The following is a 23,597-nucleotide window of genomic DNA, read 5'->3' as shown; positions in this document are numbered from 1 at the left end:
TTAACATACCCTCCTTTTATTTCATTTGTGGGAAACCTTAATGTCCTCAAGGAAGCTTGTGATCTCTTCCACCAGAGAGGCAAAACCTCAGATTTTACTTTTATTGCCCAGATCTCTCCCAACCAGGAGTTGAAAGGAGCACCTCTGCTCTCTCAAAAGCTCCAGCATTTTATTTTCTTCTGAGGTCTGTTTATTGGAAGTGCTTCCAGCACTGCCAGTAGCATAGGATATGGTGAGAAGCACTAGTAAATCACAGTGCTTGCTTGAAGGCAAAGAAGCCATAATGACAAACCTGACACAGGGCTGTAAGAACAAAACACCTGCCTGCACCCAGCTCCTGTATGGAAATGGAGGGGAAAGGGACCGAGGCAAAATCCAAAGTACTTCCTCCAAGCTGCTTTATTTAGCACGTGATAGCGGGTCTGACTTCCTCTTAACTGCTCCATACCAACACATACATCACTGCCAGACTTAAAATAAATGTAAAAATGAGGAAGTGAAGTAATTGTGTATTAAAAGTAGTTTAATTTATTACAGGATGCTCTCATGGGAGTTTGAAATTATTAATTCCCTAAGCACCTGATTTATGAGCAGGGTCTACTTTTTCCAGGCAGGATAACTTTTCTTAGGAAAGATGGACCACTGGCAGTAGTTGGCGGTGGGGGAGTGAAGGATATTTAGAATTAGAAACAAGGGAACCTGATATGGGAAATGTGCTGATCAGGCCACATAGCTAAGAAACCTAAGTCAGCAGCTACTGCATAACAACATCATGGCCAGGGGAAGAGATTACAGTGATTGTGAAAGGAAACCCACTAAAAACCACGCTGCCTGTCACAGCACCCTCCCCACACTCCCACAAGTATCTCAGTGTTTGCAGGGAGCAGGGCTGGGGTGGAAGCAGAGCCCTGCCTTGATCTATGTGTATATCTATTGCCTACACTGACAACATAGGTTTCCAATTTGGGCCAGAGCAAATGACAGAGAAACACTTTGAGTAATGCAAGGGAGCAGGCTGGCAAGGCTGCTATCATTCCCAAAATGAGCCACTCAAGCTCACAGTCTGGGAATGCTCAGGTGCACAGTGCATGGAGGGAAAAGCATATGTCTCTGTGTGCATGTGTATAAAAGGAGCCAAATTTTTCATACTTGTTAAATTCCTTGACATTTAATTTTGAGCAGGAGGGTTTCCACAATGCCAAGGATCATAAAGGAACAATTTGCTGCTGTATGTTACCATTGATATTTCAGCATGAATGAAAATTGCACCACTTGGTGATGAAAAGAGCAGTTACTTGCAATAAGGAGCACCATGGAAAGTGAAATATCAATTACCAAGATAGGCTCTTCTTCTGAAGGAATTCAAAATGAGAAAAATGGTAACTGCAGGTGCCTTAAAGCATTAGCATTTTAAAGGATACAAAAAGGTGTAAATGAAATTAAAGGGAGATGTCTTAACAATACTGCACTGCCATGAAGGGGCCTATCTGGCAGATAAATTATTTTCTCTGCAGAAAGCAGGGAAATTATGGTCTTGCTAAGGACAGCCCAGCAGACTACCTACAGATGTGGGACAGCCCATACAGTACACTGAAATAAGTAGGAGTTCTAACATAGAATAGAAATCCAGAAAACTCCAAATGTGAGCTTAAATATGCCTTTGCAGCACACAGTAACTGAAAGCATTTGAATGGAGTTCAAATGGGAATATCAACTTTTTTTATTTTATTATCTTCTGTGCTTTGAGTAAGGAAATAGTAAGCTGAAATCCTCTCTCACTAAACCTTCATAATGCTGAAACTACAATCACAGGCATAGGAGAAAAGCTTATCCTTCTCTTTTTTAAGAAGTGATGAAGTGATATCATGAAGCAAAATATGCACAATTTTCAAAATGACCAGTAAGGCTGGGGTTTTCTTTTTCTGCATTCAAACTGAGAAATCTTAAGCATAACCTTAAACATAACCTTAGAGAGTTAATCCTGAAACTCTGCTGCAAATCAAGTTCCCTGCAGTTGGTAGTGACATGAAATAGCCAGAATTATTAGCCTATTTCAATTATCTTGGACAGTGTAATCAATGAGACTCAGGATTTTAAGGCTGACTTGCCTTTGCAATTGCACACTGTTCAGTGTACCCTCTGTCAGAAATGCACATGCTAACATCTTAAAATGAAAGTGGTAATGAGGATTTATACAGAATTTACCACACTATCTCTTATCCTGTCCCATAGCATCAACCTAAAGGGACCATATACTGGTGCCATCAAAAATCCCTACATCCTGGCACTCCATAGCACCCTGTCCAGCCTCCCTGAGGCCTACGTTTGAAATTAAACCTAGAGAATCATAGAAAGGTTTGGGTTGGAAGGGACCATTAAATGTCATCTAGTCCTACTTCCCTGGGAAGAGCAGGGACACCTTCCACTAGATCAGGTCACTCAGAAACCCACCCAACCTGGCCTTGAATGTTTCCAGGGATGTGTCATCTACCACTGCCCTGGGCAACCTGTTCCACTGCTTTACAATCCTCATTATAAAACCTTTATTCCATGTATCTAATCTAAACCTACCCTCCTTTAGTTTAGAATCATTACCCCTTTTTTGATAGATTGCAACAGATCCTGCTAAAAATCCTGTCTCCATTTTTCTTGCAGGCCTCTATTTAAAAATACCCACTCTGGTCAACAGGACAAGTTTATGTGTTAGTTTAGCAATAGTTTGCTAGGCATTTTTTCACTAACCAAACTAAGCACAAAGCAAATGGCAGGATTTGGGCCACTGTGGACAAAATTATGTTCTTAGAAGCAGAGAAAATATGTAATTCATATTTTCGGTCCAGGGTCATTCTAGTACAGCATCGTGATCTGTCAACACTCAACACCAAGCTTAGGTGGCCTACAGCTTGGATCTATTCATGTCTGGGATAGCCTGCAACTAAGAAAAACCCTCTCCTCACAGCCTTCACAGTCACCAAGCAAGAATCCTAAAGCATTTCTGCTTATTTTCACATCTGTTGAAATATTTCTTCCTTAGACTCACAAGCAGCTTTCTCTCTAATGGGAGTTTTGCACAAGGAAAAGGAATTTCATGGTCTTCTATGTTTCTTGTGGATAAATCTTTACTTTTGTCTGGTTTTGCTTAGCAGCTGTGTTTTCTTGTAATAAATAGATATGATAAACTAGAAGTGCCTGTTATTCCTTTACAGTGTTGGATGAATGTAAATCTTTTCTTTAAAATATCCCCACATAGAAGTTAAACCTCTTGCCACATCAGAGTGCTCCTATTTATTATCCATTCTCATGATCTATGGAGGAGGTCTCTAAATTGCTGTTAGATCTTTTAAAATGATGATATCAAAACTGTTCTTGTAAGGGATTTCCATTCCATCATACTTCAAAAAATTAAATACTGTTATTATAAAGTCCACTTTTTCACAATGAACAAATAATGACAAGGTGAAGATGCAAATAACAGCACTTGTTCAACAGCAAGTGTTGCAAGTGAATGAGGATTGACATAATAAACAACAGCACTGCAACTTGAGAAATGCATATTATTCACTTCACAGCACCCCTGGAGCATTTATAATCTTATATAAATCCTCTTCGTTTACAGTTTCATGGATATAGGCTGTACTGTAATTTAAATTTCCAAAAACCCTAATGGTCAGTTAACAATAGTCATTAAATAAAATACCACTATGTGTTTAAAATTCCATCATACTCACAGCCAAATATCAACATGTAAGCTACACTGTAAGTGATCAAAACCTGCTCGCAGAACATCTGCACACCCATAAGCACTCACATAAAAAAGCCACCATGCAGTGAAGGGGTGTGTAGAGGAATAAGAATCTTAGCATTCACTAGCTAAGATTAATGCTCCTCTGATGGAAATTCTGCTGTAACACAAGAAAGGATGTACTCATCTACAGGAAAGATGTACAATGCCAAATTGTCTTGTTTTGATATGACTATTACATATCTTAAATACAAGCCAGCAATCTCACTACTTATTAAAGCTGAACAATCAAATAAGAGAGCCCCATTTAATGTCTCATCGAAAAAGAAAGTGTCAGAGTAAGTTATAGTGCTAGCTGAACCAAGTGGAACATATTCCTTTTCTTGTGTGCAGTAATACCATTGCAGTTGGAATTTTGACCATGCTCTTCCAAAGAATAACTGCTCATGGTGGCACGGCACATGTTAATGACTCTTTGTGCAATTATAAAACTCCAATCTGATGTGCATGAGTGTAATAAAGAGAATATGGCCCTTGAAATTTTTGTTGTCCATTGCTTTGTTTGTATTTTATTCTCTGATTCTGTGTCTTACCTCAGCAAAAAATGCTGTCTTACTTTCTCTGACAGTCATCTCACCACCTCTGTCAGATGGTGCCAGCATCAGCCTAATGGTGCTCCAATAAAAGATTTATTGTTAATGGAAAGCAAGATGCTGCTACATGCTCTGGTATAACACTCTGCTTACCTAACACTGCCTTAGCACTCTGCTCTTCCTCATTTTTGAGGCTCAGCATTAAAGAGAAAAGGCAATAAAAAGTGGCAAAAGAGGGTCATCCCCTTCTGGCTCCAGGAGAGGGTGCACCACATACAGATCACAACATTGCACTATGAATTAAAGTAGCTGTTACTGCCCTATATCACTAGCCATAGGTAGTGGGGGTGGCTTGCTTTCACAAATACCAGGATAAATGGCTGTGAGACCCCTTTTTCTATACCCAGGCTATAAACCAACACTGACAGTACCCATGAGAAAAGGCTGATCTACAATTTCATAAGGAATTTCATAGTTTTGACTGGGGTTTACAGTGAGATTTCACTGCTATTCGAAGCACAGATTTAAATCTCAGACCAAAACATTAAGGCAAGTACTCTGAGTCACCTCCACAAGAGTTAATGCCGTTGGTAAATACAAAAATAAAAGCTCAAACATCAGACAAAACCAGGTTCCAGTTTTAAAGTGGGAAGGAGAAAACCTGGGAGAGGTTTGCCTGCAGAGCAGCACCCACACTAGAAGTTCTATAAAACACTCTTGCTTTCCCAAAGAGTGCAACACCCCTAGGACCGAAGACAAGAATGTGAGGTGGAGCTGCAGTGACTGTTCCAAACCACCTCAGTTGGACTTGTCACCCTAGTGAATTTACTCATTTTTCTATCTACCCCTAACACACTGTTGTCTATCTCTTTTCCGGTAATTTCAGTCAGGCCTCCTGCTTATGAACCACCAAAAGAAAATGAAAATGTATAATGGAACCTTCCCTGTGGCCAAGAGAAGAGCTGCTCAGCCCTGAGAAACCCATCATCCCTCCAGTAAAATACACTCTGTTCTACAGCTCTGGACCTTCAGCAGAACATCAGTCTTGCAAGGAATTTTTCTTCCCGCAATGAATGTTTTGCTGAGTAGTTCAGGTTCCCCACAAAGAGGAAACTGTCACCCTTCTGTACAGGTACTGTTATGTCCCTCAGTGCAACTGAAATAGATGTTAGAACAGTTTTGCATGTGTTTCAGCTGGTGAAAATGAAGGGAAATCCAGGGCAATGGAAACTTCAAAGGTTACAATATTTTGTGTTACATTACATTACCCTGCTGGTAAAGCAGATTACAGTTTTTTCCAGCTACCCAGAGACCGTGGATAAACATTTGTTTTACTTCCTTAGGAGCGCTGATTCATAGTAACCATGATTCACATGAACAAACAGAAATTATTAAAAAAAAAAAGTAAAATCAGCAACAGAAAGGAAAACAAACCTTACACTCAGCAGGTTATCACATTGGCAAAGAAAATGAGCCATGAGGGCTGGAAAGGAGCAATCTTCTGTGCACCACACACTGGATAGCTACTGTGGGGACAGACGGGGCCAGCATGTGGGCTTTTCACATCCTCACACCTTGGAGACACCAAATCTTCATGAAACAGAGTGGCTTCAGGAGCCTCTGCAGCCGCCACCCCCACGTAGGAGCCTCTGCAGCAGCCAGCCACAGTCCCAGCACCCGGGACACACCTTCTCTGCTCTGGAGCAGGAGGGAGGGCAGGAAGCTCCAGCTGAGTTCCCTGGATTTTGCTTCCTCAAATGAGGTCCCACAGCTTGGCAGAGGAAAACCTGTTTGAGGGCTTGTATCCTAAGTGTCCACTTCCTCATATATGTTTGCCCCTTCTGTGTACACTGCAAGCAAAACCTCACCCATACCTGGCCATGGCACCTTCCATTGACCCCAGTGAATTAACGAAAGCAGTCACTTGTAAAAATCAAAAGATTGAAATCATACAGTAGTTCTGGTTGGAAGAGACCTTAAAGACCACCTAGTTCCAACCCTCTGCTATGGGTAGGGACACCTTCCCCTTGACTAGTTTGCTCAGTCCTCATCCCCTCACAAGAGATTCGCTCAGACCCCCTTTCTCCACTGGTCCTGGATAAAAAAAGGAATAAGGACATGCATCACAGCAGCCCAGGCATTTGCATGTCCACTCATCCAGTGAGTTTGCAGGAACTTCTCCCACCCATCTCTCCTGCAATAGGATCCTGCCCCAATGATGCATTTTTAGAACTATTGAATAGTTCTAACAAATAATCTTCAAAAAGTGTTAGCTGTCTCCAGAATTATGAAGGAATTCATTCAGTCATTTTCATTTCAAGTTGGTTCTTTTATCTTCAGCCACAGAGTCTACATAAACGGAAACAAATATTTCAAAGCAATGGCTTCTGAAATATTGCCTTAATGTAGATGCTGCCTTAAGGGGGGACAGTCCCACAGGCAGCATGTACTCCCACCCTGCCTTACCATTCTCCCTCCCAACGGCACAAACAGAACAGAACCACTACTAAACCCATGATATATAGAAGTATGGTATTACACTCTCTACCCCTGCAATTTATCTTTTTCCTTCCATCCTCTACCTATATTTGCTGAATAGATTTGATTTTTCTGGTAGCTGACTACCTTCCTGATTTCTGACTAATGTCTTTGTGGTATCCTTATTACACGTCTGAGACATAAAAGGAGTTAGAATCAGATTCTATATCAGACAATTAGGGAAAAAAGAGCAGAGGTAGCACTATTAATTTCAACACACATATCCACAGCTAAAACCCAGCACAGCAGTACTGTATCTAACCGTGCATCTATAGCACTCATTTTTATTCTTCCATTTTCCCACTCGCTTTTCTCCAACACCCATGCCAGGTGTGTGCTATAAGTTAACTCTGTATGAAATAATAATTCAGGCTACAAAAATAAAAAAAAATACATAGAAAAAGACAACTACTATGTTTCTTTAGTGTGCCCTCAAAGTTTAGGTATGAAATCTGCATTGCCTAGTGTCATGGTTTACCTAGTCCTGAATATTTCCATGGCCTTCAGCTCGACTTTTATCAGAGGACCATTTTATACAAGGAATATGAATGTTAGAACAGGCAATTATACAAGTGACCTTGCCTTGACTTCATTCGATAGTGAATTATTAGTTTTCTGAACTGCAGTTTTATAAGACATCCTTATTGTCTTAATTAATGATCAAGGTACATCTTTGAAATCTTTACAGACACTATAGATTGCATCAGTCTCTTTTCTGATTTACATATATTGACTGGCATATCAGTTAAACCCTGCCACAGGTAGCTCTTCACTGCAGTCGATTTCTAAACAGAATATCTTTTTTCTTTTTTTTTTTTTTTACATTAAAATTTAAAGATAATAAAGTGGAAGTAGGAGATAGAAAGACCTGAAGACAGCTGAACCAATTCAAATGCCAAATTGGTGTTTAGAAAGCAGCTGCCAGTGACAAAGATACAGCACCTGTGGATCATCTCTCTCATGGTGTAGAATTTCACCACAGGACTCAGCAGTGATGTAAGCACCAAAAAAATGGGGTAGGAGGAAAAAAAGCAAGCAACTGCACATGGGAAAAGGAAAAAGAAATAAAAATATCTGATAATATGCATTGAATGCGTGTCATGTACACATCCCTGAACATCGTAGATTGTAACAGCATGCATTAGGTCAGTCCCTAACTAAATGCATAAGGAAAAAATGCAGCCACTGGAAAGCAGCAGGCTCACACAGTGGCTGTCTCTTCCTGTCTGCAGAGGTAAGGAAGAGGAATAATGCTCAATGAAATCTGCAGTCTTTTTGTTATCCCTGCTGCTAAAGCCTTTGCTCCCTGTGATCACCCATATAACAGGTGAATTCATGCAGTGAGTCATGTTCCCAGCCCCTCTGTTGCCTGCATCTATTGCTCTGGTGAATTCAGAGCACTGCTCAGACACAAAGTGCATCTGTCAAAGACAAGGCAGGGGATTTGCAGTGTTTTTCTGCATACATCTGGATTCCTCCAGACTCAGACTGCACAGCACAGTGTGCTTTCCAGCTGTGCTCTCTATTCCCTTTCTCTTGTGACACAGCACTGCTGTTAAGTAGGACCCAATGCACCTGTGGGACAGGGGACACCCAGGTGTGGTGGGAGGAATTTGTGTTCAATGGCCAAGAATAAGGAAAATAAGAACAGAAGCACCGAATCTGCAACCTCAGTTAATTATATTATATATGGTAGCTACTATTTTGGAGCTCTCAAATATTACAGGGCCAAAGAACTGTCTTCACTACAATAGTACATTATCCACATTATCAAAACCAAAAATCCAGTCCAATGTAATTGAAGTTAATGAAAACAGAAAGAAACCAATTACTTGGATTTTAGTTTGGGTTACCATTTCCAATTCCATTCTGACCCTTTTCCCATTTTAACTCAAGCTGATAACACAGTTAACATGACAGTTTCCCTTCTTCCTCTGGTTGGAAATATTTTGTGGATTCGGTGACCCCCACCAAATCCTATCACAGACAGACCCCAATTATGGCTCACAAGCAAGTTGCAACCCTTGAATCATTTGCATGTATCACATGTGACTCAATCACATTTTTTGTCACCAGAACCAACAGATTGTCATGGTTAAGGCATTTATGTATGGCACATCTCCTGGGGGGGTGGGATGGAGAGTGAAGAGGGGAAAGGTTGGAGCCAGAACTCAGGAGTGTTCAAGGCCAGGTTGGATGCAGCCCTGAGAAGCCTGGTCTAAAATCTCCCAAACCAGGAATGGAAAAAGAATATAAATAAAGGCAAAGCAACTCAGAATATTCGGGTCCCACTAATAAGAGAATTTCCAACTTCCAGCGAGAGTGGCATCCTTTCACTAAAAAGAATAAAAGAAATTTATGAAGGGAAAAAAGTTAGTTCCCACACCACGATTTCAGAAATCTGAATCCATTTAAAACACGCATCCAAGACTGAAATACTTAGCTTCAGAAATGAATTATTAGTAATTTCTAAAAGAAACAATAATGAATGAGCCAAAGATGTGAGGCATGCAAATAGTAAGGAGCTAATAAGCTTAGTGAGAGAGCAGAAGTAAAGGAAAGACCATTTTATTAAGAACAGTCTCATGCTGGTAAGTCAATTCCCCTGAGAGCTAGCAATTGTCTATTTGTCCCTCTCGAACACACACACACAAATACTACTGAATTACATTCTTAATTAAATGGTTTTCGTACTTTTTACAAATAGCAAAACGCATGCTTGGTTTCGTGTAAGTACATTTGAGTTAGTAAATTAATTTGTTTTCTGTATTTGGCAGTTTCAGCTCCCCATTAAAGGATTTTATAAATCTGAAAACATGATTTTATCACTTAAAGAGGGCATGAATAAACTGTAGAAATTGTTGTTGAATTTAAATTAAATTCTTCCAGGTTTGGACACCTCATCTGAGTTGCTTCCCAGATAACTGAAAGACTTTAAGCAGACTATAATGCTTCTAGATACAGTAAAATTTAGAAAGTATAAAACTCCTAATAAAAAGATATAAAAATAGCTGGGGGGAGGCTAATTAGAGCATCCTCACTATGATGAAGAATAAGTATTCAGGTACAAAAACATACCGACACACAAATAATATACAGAGGAAAAAATGCAAATGCTCACTTAACCGACCTGGCTTTCCCTTTAAGGTAATCTGATGAATTCACATGAGCAAATGGACTTTACAAAATACTGGAAAGATCAGCATTTGTCTCTTTTGATTATCTTCAGGTAAAATATCACAATGTAATCCTCTCATTTCTGCACTGAATATTTGGCACTGTAGCCTGACATGAAGAAAATGAATTGGAGTCAAATGTATCTTTTAGGAATAAGTAGAATATAATGACACGAGAAAGTTTTCAAACTCCAGGCAGATAAACCTTTCTGGTGTCTAAGATTACTGATATTAATATTCCTCTTCAGAGTAAATCTTGTCATTAAATTATAAAATAACAAAATAATATGTAAGAAGCAGAGAGGCAGAAATAGCAAAGGCTTGCATCCTCTCAACACTGAAAATATTTTTTACTCTTTTTATTACTAGGAATCTGATCCCTAATCAGTAGCTAGATTAACAAGGAGCAACAGTGCAATTCAAGTTTCTGATTGACCTTGGTAGAGGGCTGCATTTTAATGCAAAGGGCCAAAAATCAGATGGCTACAAGTAACAAGGGACCTGGAAGAGTTGTAGCATCTTAGCCACCATTCCCCTCTTATCCATCTGCATCTCTATAATGCTCAGACAGACTGAAGAAAACACCCCTAATACTTTTTTCTCTCACTCAGTTCTCATAGACGCAAAGTTGACTCCGTAATTAGAATGAATGGGTAGCACACATGAGCTAGACATGACATTCACATTATTTAAAAACAATATAAAAATAGATTATATCAAACATTTACAGAATGTCTGATGACATCAAGCTCTGGTGACTTGCTATACAGCTACTCTTTCTCGGTGCCTTGGAGAAAAAGGAATGAATGAAGTGAGAAGAACACTGGAAAAATTTAATAGACAAACTGACTAATCTCAGACCTGAAGGTCATAGCAAAGCAATTCACTTCTTGGTATTTCAACAGTACAAGACATGATTTATCAATCTGAGATCACACTTACAAACACTATACATGTCAATAATATGTTCTTCCCACTGTGTAACTTTTTAAACAGTGACAGATTGCCTGGGCTGGGCCAAAGTTATTTTACAAACAGAAATTGAATATTTGCAAATGATGTGGTTCAATAAGGGAGAGGGGAAAAGAAATGGGAAAAAAAAGGATTATGCCAAATAGCAGCTGTATTTAACTGCAACTGCAAAGTAATCCATGCTATAAAATGTTTTCAGAATCCACATCCTTTGAAATTCTATTATTTTTGTCCACTAAATGAAAAATATTTCCTACGTTCAACAACACCAACAAAAACCTATACTGCCAAAGAAATAAAATTATTTAGTAAAACAAGAGCTATAAATTGACACCTCTCTCTAGTTGCCCACTTGATCTCAGATTGCCTCGAAGTAGGGAATTTGAGTCTAAGTTTCCCTCTCCCTAAAGTGAAATAATATTTTCTCTGTCTTTCAACTCAAGCCTAATCTTCACAACTTGAAGCATTCAGGCCAATCATCTACTCAGAGTGAGGATGAAGCACAATTTTGTTAAAGTGGGATTCTCTTTGGCCGGCATCTGACACAATCTGGCCCTGACTTTGACAAGGCTCTGAAGATGTTGCTATGATGTGAAAACACTCCTGTGTTATCTTCTTATCTGGAGGCCGCCAAAATTCTTGATGAACTATAGCACTGATCCTGGACTCTACTCAGCCTGGGAAGGGAAGAGGGAAAAGCCCTTCGGGCATGAGCTGCTTTTAGTGTCTTGATTGAAAAAAATCAGCCTATTTCTTGAGACTACATAGTGGGTGCTCAAGAATACAGATGAGAACAAAGACTATGTACAAAAACTGAGTCTGAAAGTTCAACATGCATGATTTCTAGTCCTCTAAATTTGCTGCTCCAGACAACATAGCTCCTGTCAACTTTCAGGTGACAAACTCTCTCAGACACCTGGCTGTTCCTTCATTCACCTATATTTAGACAATGCAGTACAATAAGACCTCAGTTTGAGGCTGATCCTTATAGTGCAAGAAAATCAAAAAGATCAAAGCTGCATGTGATGTGGCTGCACAGGTTTGTTTTGGTGAAGTTCTGCTTCAAGGATTATTTAGGTATTTTATTTCAAACAAAAATTGCTATTCACCCAGCATGTATATGCAAAGCATAATTTTCAAAAAAAGGATAATAAATTTGTTGTCGTACTTTAATGTTGTTCCACATATTCTTGATAATAAAATTATTTCAGGCTATTTTAAAAAATTGTACATTAACACTGCAACCATAGCTTCTTCTAAAATTAAGTTCATGTTTCTTCAGGTCCTACTAATAGCTGCATGAGAGAAGCACTTGAACAAAGAGGAATAAAGAAATGAGTTCAGGCTTAAAAATTAGACAACAAAAGGGGATTTAGCAAGAGACAGAAACAGCTACTTTTACATCTTATGATAATTGGGTTTATAATAATGTCCTTACACAAAAGAAGGACCAATGGCATTTCCAAAGTGAGAATTTAACACTACTTCCAAAACTCTGTTCAAAAATAATGACATTCACTTTGAAATTTTTTTTTAAAGCCTTTCTGTTCTCCCTTCTGTAATGTAAAGGGTGCTTGCTCCCTGCTTCACTCATTCCCACAGTCTCTGTTTCAGCTCTTCCTATCTAGGGTTTCATATTGCCTCGGCATCTCAGTGCCTCAGGCCCAGAGTATTTATCTATACTTACAGACCTAAGTCTGCAATTTATTGTGCCTGGACAGGCTGCTGCACCTCCACAGATTCCCACAGCCTTTGAAGCCCTTCCTGCCTCTACAAACAGCTGCTTGGAGCACAAAGGGGACTGGGCAAGGGCACAAGCATCTCCCTTTCCCCGCCTCTCTCCTGCATTCCCAATGACACATGCCATATTCCAAAAGGTTTTCCCCCCCCCCCTGCCTCTACAAACAGCTGCTTGGAGCACAAAGGGGACTGGGCAAGGGCACAAGCATCTCCCTTTCCCCGCCTCTCTCCTGCATTCCCAATGACACATGCCATATTCCAAAAGGTTTTCCTGGTGCCATACATCACATAAAGAAATGCAATCCCTATCTGGGAAATTTAATGTCTAATATCAAATGTTTCCACCTTCCTATGCATTTCAGGATATATTCTAGGGCCCACCTTCATAAAATGGTTTGGGTTGGAAGGGACCTTAAAGATCATCTTGTTCCAATCTTGTTGCGATAGGTAGGGACACCTTCCACTAGACAAGGTTGCTCAAAGCCCCATCCCCACTCTCTGCTAGAGTGTAAACCTGGCACATCCCTTTGGTACATTCATTGGGGGTTTGCAGCCTGCTGGTTCACATGGGGATGGAGATGATCATTCACCTCAGTTACTTCCAAAGCTGTCACACACCTGGAAATGCACAACTGTGACTGATTTTCAGGCAAATATTTACTTTGGCAGGTGCAGGGCAGAAGACCTCACTGTGCTCACCTCTTTTACTGTAAGTAATTTGCATCCCTAACCATTGACAAACATTACAAATTGCACATCTGGAGTTCTTACAGGCTCTAAGTGGTTCAAGCCTGCACTTTCCTCTTCCTGTTTAAAATCAGCTACATCATATCTACAGAGAAGTACAATAACAGTAGAATCACAGAATATTTTGGGTTGGGAGGGACCTTAAAATTGTAGCTCCAAGCTCCCTCCATGGGCAGGGACACCTTCCACTAGACCAGGTTGCTCAGTGCAATCTTTAACAAAAGGCTCACAGCAAGAACGAAAGACAGCATTATAAGGCACAAAAAAAAAAAAAAAAAACCCAACAGTTGTGTCCTAATAAATGCCTACAACAGCAGGACAATTAGTGGCTCATCTAACATTTGCACTGGATTTAGTGGGAGCTGAGGCAGTTGCCACTGAGATTAATCCATACTATTCCCTTGCCCTGTAGCTTTGGGAACAATGGTGGAGCAGGCCTTGGTTCAGAAGGACATCTTTCCAACAGAGCCATTCACAGGTGGCAACCAGATAAAAAATATGTTCCAAATGTTTCATTTAATTGCTTGTTTCAGCTCAAGGGAGTCCAGAATCCCCATTTACAGGTGGTGCAGCAGTCTCTGTCAGCACAGGCAGTAACAATTTATTTGCCCCAGCATCACCTGCCACTTTTTAGCAATTTTTAAAATCCCACCTTCTTCTGTTCTGTATTATACCTTTACATGGAGATTGTAAAAATTGGGCATCTTCTCATCCTCTCAAAGTGCAGCCTCAAGAGGAAGAGGGAAGAGTGATGAAGGAAAGCTTTAACAGCCTTATGATAACATTGCACATGTAATATTGAGGTGGTTTTTCCAGTGCCATCCTGGAATACCCTAAACCAGCCAGGTTATGTGGTTTGCCCTCCAGCACAACATCCTCACTAGCAGCACAAATAACTTCAGCAGTTCTCCAAGGATAACCCAGAGAACAGAGAAGCTCTCCCGAGATGAGAAAAGACAGAGTCTTCTTCCCTGACATCCCAGCTGCAATGGAAAAAAACCATCAGAACTGAACCAGCACCACTTCTCTTAGCTGAGATATATCATGTTTCAAGGGGTGCTTAGTTCTTAAAAAAAAAAAAGAGGAACTATGCTTTTCTGTCCTATGCAGCAGAGAAAAATGTTCAAAAATAGGAACTCTTCTGACTCAAATCACAAAAAACCTCAATATATATCAAAACAGCTACAGTGAAAATTTCCAAGAATTCCAGTTGAGAGAACTGCAGAGACACAGATGTGTATGGAAAGTCCCAAAGGGTGTAGACATCTGCATGTTTAGAAACATCACACAGTATAGATGGTGACCACACAATAATTTACAAATTATATTGCTTCTAGCTGAATTTGATCACACCACCAAGACTCTGGCTCCTATCTCTCCAGAATTTCCTGAAGTAGCAGATGTCCTGGACCAGAATCCCTTTACTCCTTTGTTTAGTTTCACATTTAAAGTCGTTCTGTCATACAACAATTTTTCAAAAGTAAAAAAATTTGTAGGTTGTCCTTTGGTTTTAATGTCTACTTCCCGTGATTTTATAAAGAGCACAGATACTTGGTAGTTAAACCCTAGATCATCCAGCTTGAGTTCATGTGTGTCCCAGGCCTGGGAAACTTTACCCAGCTGCTCTCCACTGACACAAAGCACAGAAGCCTTCAGGTTCAAAAAGACCTCTAAGACCATTGAGTCCAACCATTAAACCATCATTGCCAAGTCCACCACTAAACTATGTCCCCAAGTGCCACATCTACACATTTTAAATACATCCAGAATCATCTTTTACTAAAGCACAGCTCCTAAAATGGTGTTTTATCAGAACTTAAGACTACCGGTGAAAAACCCATTTGTATATAGGTATCTGTCATAACGATTAGTCATAAATATTAATGCAGTATTTTCTACCTGCATTTGTCTGGTCTCCGATTCCAATCACTCAGTTCTCAGTCTACATGTCCTGATCACATCAAAGAGCCTGCTAACACACAACACACCTCAAAGTCACTGAAACAATGGAAATCTGCCAGTCTATCAGCCTCATGTTTTATCATCCATTTCCTTATAACAATTTTCAGGCCTCTGAAACAGCATCGGGTTTGGTTCAGACTTTGAAGAAATCAAAAAAAAGCTTTCTGCATGCACCCAATCAATGGCTCGGGGGTTTCTTTTCCTACATGTCTCCGGGTTGTATTATCTGAGTGTGCAGTGCAGGGGGTCATTTTAAAACAATAAGTAATTTGGTACCCAGCCAGCTATCTTATTTTAAAAACCCAAGAAAATTATATTTAGCCATTAATTTATCAAGTAAATAGTTACTCTTCCTCAAAGAAAACATTGATCTGAAAAGGCATATTTTCTCTAATTTTTAGAAAAGGATAATAGTTTTTTATTACTGGTGCCACATACCAAAACATATCTACCAAAATAGATGGAACAAATCAAACTCTCCCTAACAGAACAACTTTTCTTTCCATGTTTTACAGGCAGGTGATGTGAGAGTATTCATATCCAGTTGGAAACAGGCTTTGATCCATATCCCCTATTCGGTTTAATTGGATTGGATGCTCTGTGATGTGTATTCAAGATCCTGCATCTCTGAGACATCTAAAACAAGTAGAACTAAGTATTTTATTAATATTTAAACACAGCAAAACTGACAAATATTGCAGCAGATAAGTTTCTTGGGCAAGATTTCCCTGACAGGATACCAGTGACTTCCACTGAAAGGAGCCACTGATAGTTACTTGTATCCTGAGGGGAACAACCAGAGCCCTGGAGATCTACTTAATTTTGTGCTTTCTGTGCATGTAAAAGCAGAATACATAACAAGGTCACAACAGACCAAAAATAGAAAATCTTCAAGCAGTTGCAATTCAAACAGATACCGGATCTGCTGGAAGGCAAGCAGTTTGACCAGCACACAGAACTTCTGAAGATCACTACTTCTATACTATTTTAAATTTCACAATCATTTTCCAAAAGTCAAGCAAAACATTAAGTACATACTTTTCAGGGTTTTCCACTTCTTCGGTAACAAAATTGAGGTAAAACCTAGAAAACAGTTATAAAACGTATTATAAGATTTATTCTTATATTCTTATATTTTTATTCTGTATTTCTTTCACTAAGAATCAAGAAGATGCCTTCAGTTAAGCACTGCTGTTAATTACAGTGACTTTGCGGGCCCGTGTTTGGATTAAGGAGAGAGCGATAGCTAACCTTCCCTCATCCCCACATAAGGAAGGGAATTCCTAGAAAAGACAGCAAAACAGGAAAAACAAAGACAATAACTATGTAAAGTCAGTGTGTAATTTTTTTTTTTTCCCTGACATATTACGCAGGTTATGGTTTACCCTAATTCCATACATACACACACACGTGTGTAAACTTTATATTCCATTTGTGCTTGTTGCCTTTTACAGTTTCAGGTTATATTGGCAAAAAGTCTCATCAGAGTACTCAGCAAGGGCTTCTTAACAATACAAATAAATGAAGCCTTAGAAAAACCCCTCCTAAACCAAGAACTTTCACGCTAGTTTGTTGCACAGAATCTCAAACACAAGCTGCCAGCTCTGCATGCTCATGCACAACCTCCAGTACAGGTTGCACTCTGATCATATTGCAGCAGCGTTCAAGACACAGCTCTGTATGGGAATTCATAGGAACTGCTCACCAGGCACAGCCCTGCATACAAAGCAACCATAAGCCTCAAGGTCAATGAACCCTCTGTTCTGCATCTATTAGCACTAGGTCTGTGCCTGGCTGGATCACAATTGTGCCTGGCTCGGAGACAGGCCCAAAGTCAGATCTTGGCTAATTAAACACAGCAGTCAATACAGTGCCTAGGCTGGCCTTCTGCTCTTCTGCAGAAAGATAAATGGCACCTGAGCCAGCAGTGCTGCAGTGAATAAACAACTGGTAACTGATTTGGCAGAAAGTCTGGGAGCTTTGCACCATCACAAGTCTTGGAGCAGAACTGGGTTAGCAGAATGAGTTAACGCTGGCTCATGGCTTTTTAAAAATAGTGATTTTGTGACTGAGCATGAAATTCTTTGTCACCTTATGCAAAAACCTCAGCATTAGGTTTTAAACTTTCTAGTGCATAGAGCACAGAAGATGATTTAGGCTAGCTATATGGAAGAAAGTCTTTACAGTGAGGTGGTGAGGGACTGGAACTGGTTGCACAAGGAAGGTGTGGATGCCCCATCCCTGGAAGTGTTCAAGGTCAGGTTGCACGGGGCTTTTAGCAACCTGGTCTAGTGGGAAGTATCCCTGCCCATGGCAGAGGGGTTGGAATGAAATGATCTTTAAGGTCCCTTTCAACCCAAACCATTCTATGATAGCCCAACATCAGTCCTTTTATTGATGCAAAGACGTTTCCTTGCATTCTTTTCTTCATTTGTCCTTTTTCACCCAGCATTTTACATACCCAATAGTCTACACTTGCTCTTGGCAGGATGAACCCGCACACAGAAGAGATACTGTCTTTCTTTTCTGCAAAGCTGTTATCATTAAAAGTTAACAGTCTTGTGCGCTGTGCATAAAATTCTGCCTGCATCCTAGGACACATCACCAACACTTGCAACACACCTTCATTTTCAGCTAATTGTATTGATTTAGCCCCATGAAACTGATGGTGCAAGGATATTGACACTCCACTTAATGGTCTGCTCCTCCGTGCTCTAAGGTGATGAATTTTAGCTGGTGACAAAGAAAAATAGAGAGCTGGGAAGAACCACAAGCCAAATTAGGTCTTTTTCCTGCTAATTTCTTTTGTAAGTGGAAAATAAGGACCTTGAAATAAAAGTCAGAAGGTGTAAAGAGAAAAAAAAAAAAAAAAGACATTATTTTTATTTTAAGGCTTTGAACTGTTATGTGAAAAATGGGAAAGATGCAACAGAATAACAGTATTTTTGATGAAGCATTTTGCAGGAAATAAACTCTGAACAATATTAAAGAGCTTTTAAAATTGCTTTCATACAAAAATTTAGCCTAATATTTAAAAAGTGAGAAACCATCACATGTATGGATATGAGAGACAAAGGCAGTTATAGGAGAGATGGGGAAGAAAGTAGAGATTGTCCTCATAATCAGTTCCATTTCTTTGAGGCTTCAAAATGCCAGGCTCTTTTCTTTCATATCTATCTCAGATAAAGGCTTTGGACTCTCTTGGGTTTCTTCCCCTGCTGCCATTTAATATATAAAGTTCTGTTCATACTTCAGTGTGCAGATTTATAATGCTCCTGCAACCAGGGAGTTACAGACGGGCAGAGAACTCCAATGCTCAGCCCATTGTCCCTCCAAACTAAATAAATAAACCCCTTATCTTTCAGCTCTCACCTTTTGTGCAAGGTAAAGAACTTGGCTGCCTGTGAGGCTCTGGAAAGCAAAGGGAAGACCTGCAGACAAAGCTATCTCAAACTAAGCCCACTCTGTGCATTGTAGTCTGCTTTCTTCCCCCCACGCTGCTGCTGCAAAAGCCCTTTGGCACTGCAAAATGTGGAACCCTCATGAGCATGAATAAATTGTAAAGGCAGATTCGAGAAGCAGCAGCACCTTTCAAACCAGCTGCCGTATACTTTGGAGGGGAAAGAGAGAAACAACTTGAAAGTTCTGAGCAGGATACCTGAAGATAGATTCTCATACCTTTCCTCACAGTCAATTGCACTTGACTTCTGTGGAAGCCAGTTGTACTTCTCGTTAAGTGTGGCCCAAATCTCTCAGAGCAAGAAGTGTAAAAATCTAGAGATTTTTATTCTATTTTGTGGTCCATACCAATCTCATTGCTTCTTACTTGTCAAATACTGCTTTTATAAAGCAAGGCTAAGGGCCATACAGGTTTGTAACAGAATCACAGATTTGGTTTTTATATAATTACTGACTTCTTCAAAAAATTAAAGCTTCATTACTCTTTTTATCCTTTTATTAAAATACTTAATGAAAAATGAAGAATATTCCTTCCTTGTGGTGTGATTTTTTTGGTGGTTAGTGCATGTCTTTATATTGAAAAATCTTTCCTTTGTAGAGCTGTTTGCACTATAACCACTGAGCATATGGAACAGTGGTGAGAACTACCCTAGCTGTATGATGTAGATACCCTAGCAAAAGATGTAGAATGTGCTACTCATTGCTTCATATAAATAAATGTCTTTGTTAGAGCATGTTAGTGTTTGTTTTCAGGATAAATATGTATAAATTTCATCCACTTACCAGCCTGAATAGGCATACATTCCTGAATAGAAAGCAAGTGGTAATCCCATAACACTGGCATCATTCCCTGCAAAGGCATTTTTAAAGTGCTGTGTTTCTCCTGCAACATCAACAAAAAAAATGTTAAAAAATAAGATCTTTGGTCATAGCTACTTAACAAAATATATATATATATAACACATCATGGAACATTTAATCACCCAACAGTTCACTGACATCAAGTCCTGCCCTTGACCTTAAATTCTGACCCAATCCTTTCAGCCATAATCTGCCAGCAATTGTAAAAGGCTTTGTGGCATCTGTATTCATGCAATAGGAGAATTCAACCTATTAGTTTGTTTCAAAGCATTCTGAGCTTGATGACCCTCACTGCTCTGTCATTTTCAGCAGTGACTTACATCAACATGAAAGAGCAGAATGAGCTCAGTAGTTTTTGATGTTGAAAATTTCACTTGTTCAACATTTTAATCAGAAGGAACTTTGCTGGCAAAGCAACATTCCTAAGATAAATAAACCCAAAATCTTAAACATTTCTACCATTGAAAAATGAGTTTAGTAGCTCCCTACCATAATAATCAATACTGTATTAATATTACACCAAGTAAGAATTATCTATTTACCTATAAATGCAAATATGCAAGACTTTTGTTATGCTCTTATTCGTTTACAAAGTGCTTTATGGTTTGTAAGATGTCCCGACCATATCCCAAATTTCCCGAGAAGCAATGATCCTCCACAGATACAGAGCCGGAAGAAAAAATTCATTCAGAGTTAAATTAGCAATGAGTCAAATCCTCTAACCTTTACTCTGTTTTTACTGAGCCCTCAGTCAAAATTCCCATTGAAGCAGAGGCTTTTTGGTTAAGGGAGAAACTGCGGCCAGAGGAAGGTCCCAGTGGGGAATCAGGGACACTACTACTTCAGGGCAACAACCCCCAACCAAACCTGGGTCTGACCTGCTCCAAAGGTCTAGGAAAAGTGAGGTGGATATGAACAGAGAGGAATTTTGCACATTTCATGTATCATGTGCAACAAGAAACAGCATTGCAATTGCCAGAAAGAAAGTGAAAAACAAGAAAACAGAAATAGTGAATCAGCAGAGTATTACAGAGGAAAATTTTTATTTCAGAGTCTGTAGTAACCACAGAGAGCTGCCTGTCCCTGAGAAACTGAGCTCACTGCACAGACTAACACTGTGCTCTTCACTCGGGTGGGAGGGTTTGCAAACATCAGAAAAGAGCATCCCCTGGGATATAGCCAAAAACTGTGATAGTTTTTCTTAGATAAAATCTGCCACCAATTCACTCAGGACTGCTCCCTACTCTGCCCCTCTGTGCTGAATGGCTGTTTGTGCTCTGTGTAGTTGTTGTAAGGAGGGTGAGCTGGGCCTTCTCACCATCTCACACCCGCTGCTCAGAGGGCTGGAATGGAAAAGTCTCTACAGGTAGCTGAGCATCTGTCAGTGAAAAGAGGGCCTTTACAAGGGTATGTAGTGACAGAACAAGGGGGAATGGCTATAAACTGACAGAGGGCATCTTTAGATTACATGTTAGGAAAAATTCTTCCCTGTGACAGTGATGAGGCACTCAAACAGATTGTCCAGAGAAGCTGTGGATGCTCTGAAAGTGTTCAAGGCTTTGGATGGGGCTTTGAGAAATATGGTCTAGTGGAAGATATCTCTGCGCATGGCATAGGGTTTGAACTAAGTGATCTTTAAGGTCCCTTCCAATCTAAACTACCATGTGATTTTGTGATTCTGTGAATTGTGAGCCCCCTCCACCATCACACATATGTACCATGACTAGGGACTCTGGCACAGCTTGAGCAGACATCCTGCCTGGACTAAGCATGTGTTCTGGGGTGGTGTATGCCCAACTGTCTTCAAATCCCATCCTGTCCCTTTCACAAAGTTCAGACCAAAGACAAATTACAGAGTAAAGTAGTCCATTTGCTCCTTTGAAAAGCAAGTTTGATTGGAATAGTCTCATTGGCATGCTGAAGGAAATACCAGGTCATCCCAGTGTAGTTCCACTTCTAATCAATGGTATGACAGTTTAGAGCCTCAGTTAAACAAGCACAGACTAATTAAGAGATTTTGCTGCTATAAGCATTATGTGGTGGAGGCAAATGGGGAAAGGCTGCAGAGAGCAAAGATAAAAGCTCTTTAAAAGCATTTACTTTTCATTTCATACCTTTAATTAGCTGGATAACTCCAGGGACTACAATTATCAGAATTGCTACAAGCTTACAAAAGGTAAGAAACATCTGAATGCGGGCACTCCAGCTGACACTTGTGCTATTCAGGACCATCACCAGTGCTGTGAGAGGAAAAAGTGAGAAAGAAAAAATTGTCACAAAATTCTTTGCCAGCAGAGTAGTCACAAAAACAACAGATCCTGATGCATTAAAGGAAATACACCCCGATAAACTTCTCCAGCTGTTGTCCTCCCACTTCCCCCATTCCCCTTCAAGGCAGCACACCAAAGGGTTGAGCTGAGCCCCTATGCCTCACCCACTGCACTGACCATCCAGCTGTCCCTTCTCTGCCTGACATCCTTCACACCAAATTACAGCTTCATTAACCCAGAATTGTCAGCTGCTGGTAGACAATGGGCTGACAGGACCCTGCTTTGGATGAAATAAATTAATTGCCCAACCCTTGTCACTCCAGATTTCTTTGTCTGCACTGCTTTGAGTAGAGATTTACATCTTTCATAAAACAATAACAATTAATAATCATATTAAACTTTCTCACCCTCATTTAGGCCATGCATAAATTTGTCACTGCTTTACCTCTGGTCCTCCTTTCCAATTTCTCCCCTGTTTTTGTCATACTACCAGAGATGCAGGAGGGCCAGAGTGCAAGTACTGTGCCCATCCTTGCTAGGAATCAGTGAAGAAACAGAAACCCTTTACTTCTTGAAAACAAAGCCCATGTCTGCACCTCACCAGCATGTGGAGAGATCAGTCAGAAGGGTTTTTACATCCTATCTGGTCAGTTCACATCTCCTTCTGGATTAGGGACAGCATCTTCTGGCATTTCCAACAGCACTGGCTGACAGGAGGATGGCAAGTCTTGGCATTCTAGTGCCAGTTACTCTAGTTTACTTAAACAGAATCAATAAAGGAGTTTAGATATTAAAAACAAAATAAAAATTTCCCTAAAGAATGGAAAATAGGAGCCATTTTATTAGATAAAAAAATCTCTTTCTCCTGCTGCTTCAGGGAAACATGGTCAAGTATGTTCCTCTCTTTCTTGCCATCATATGGAGCTAATGAAGTAGCTCCTCATCTCAATCCTCCTGTAATTCAAGCTCTCTCAAGAGCACCAGTTTGAGTAAATTGTTAGCCACATCACACATCTCAGGACACATAAAAGTACAATTTGCTAGTTTGCAGGAGCTAGCATTGTAAATCTGGCACGGCACAGGCTTTCTGGAAAAAAAGCCCACTGATTTATCTCGAGTCTTTTATACAGCTTCTCTTCACCAGCAAGGTTAAAAAATATTAAAAATCTTCTCATTTCAACTGAAAGTAGTGTGAGTTCAATGGAAAAGGGAGAAAATTCCAACTAATCTGGATCCCAATGTATTTTTAACATATTTTTAATTAAATAAAAATTCCAGGGGAAAAAAAAACGTATTTTTCTAGAATTTTTATTTGGGAAAGAGGCAGTCCCACTCTCAAATGAGCAATTTACAAGTCAATATATACTCACAACATCACCTAACACAATTTTTTCACCAGAAAAGAATCTTAAAGATCAAAATCTTTACTCAGTTCTATATCTCACCATATTTCAGAGCTGAAGTGCTCTTTTCTAAGTCACAAAGAAATCATTCGGACTTCTGCAAAGTTTCACTTGAGACCCAAATATTTTTTCTT

At 39.8% G+C, this 23,597-nt stretch overlaps 1 protein-coding gene across 5 annotated transcripts in view; it reads right to left on the bottom strand.

Moving 5' to 3' along the window:
• Positions 1-23,597, bottom strand: part of SLC7A11 (solute carrier family 7 member 11) — a 59,747-nt gene that overhangs the window by 21,553 nt on the left and 14,597 nt on the right. For all 5 annotated transcript variants that reach the window (XR_001863693.1, XR_001863692.1, XM_017739359.1 and 2 more), the window contains 3 exons: positions 21,905-22,030; positions 19,713-19,812; positions 16,509-16,553 (listed from right to left, as the gene is read on the bottom strand). Coding sequence is in view for 3 of the 5 variants with exons in the window: in XM_017739359.1 (XP_017594848.1) it covers positions 16,509-16,553; positions 19,713-19,812; positions 21,905-22,030 (271 nt within the window). In the remaining 2 variants the exon portion in view is untranslated. The remainder of the gene's footprint in view (positions 1-16,508; positions 16,554-19,712; positions 19,813-21,904; positions 22,031-23,597) is intronic.

Source organism: Corvus brachyrhynchos, unplaced genomic scaffold, assembly GCF_000691975.1.
Source record: "Corvus brachyrhynchos isolate BGI_N302 unplaced genomic scaffold, ASM69197v1 scaffold147, whole genome shotgun sequence".
Classification (NCBI taxonomy): domain Eukaryota; kingdom Metazoa; phylum Chordata; class Aves; order Passeriformes; family Corvidae; genus Corvus; species Corvus brachyrhynchos.
The sequence above is the reverse complement of the archived record's forward strand: the minus strand, read 5'-3'. Positions and strand labels throughout refer to the sequence as shown.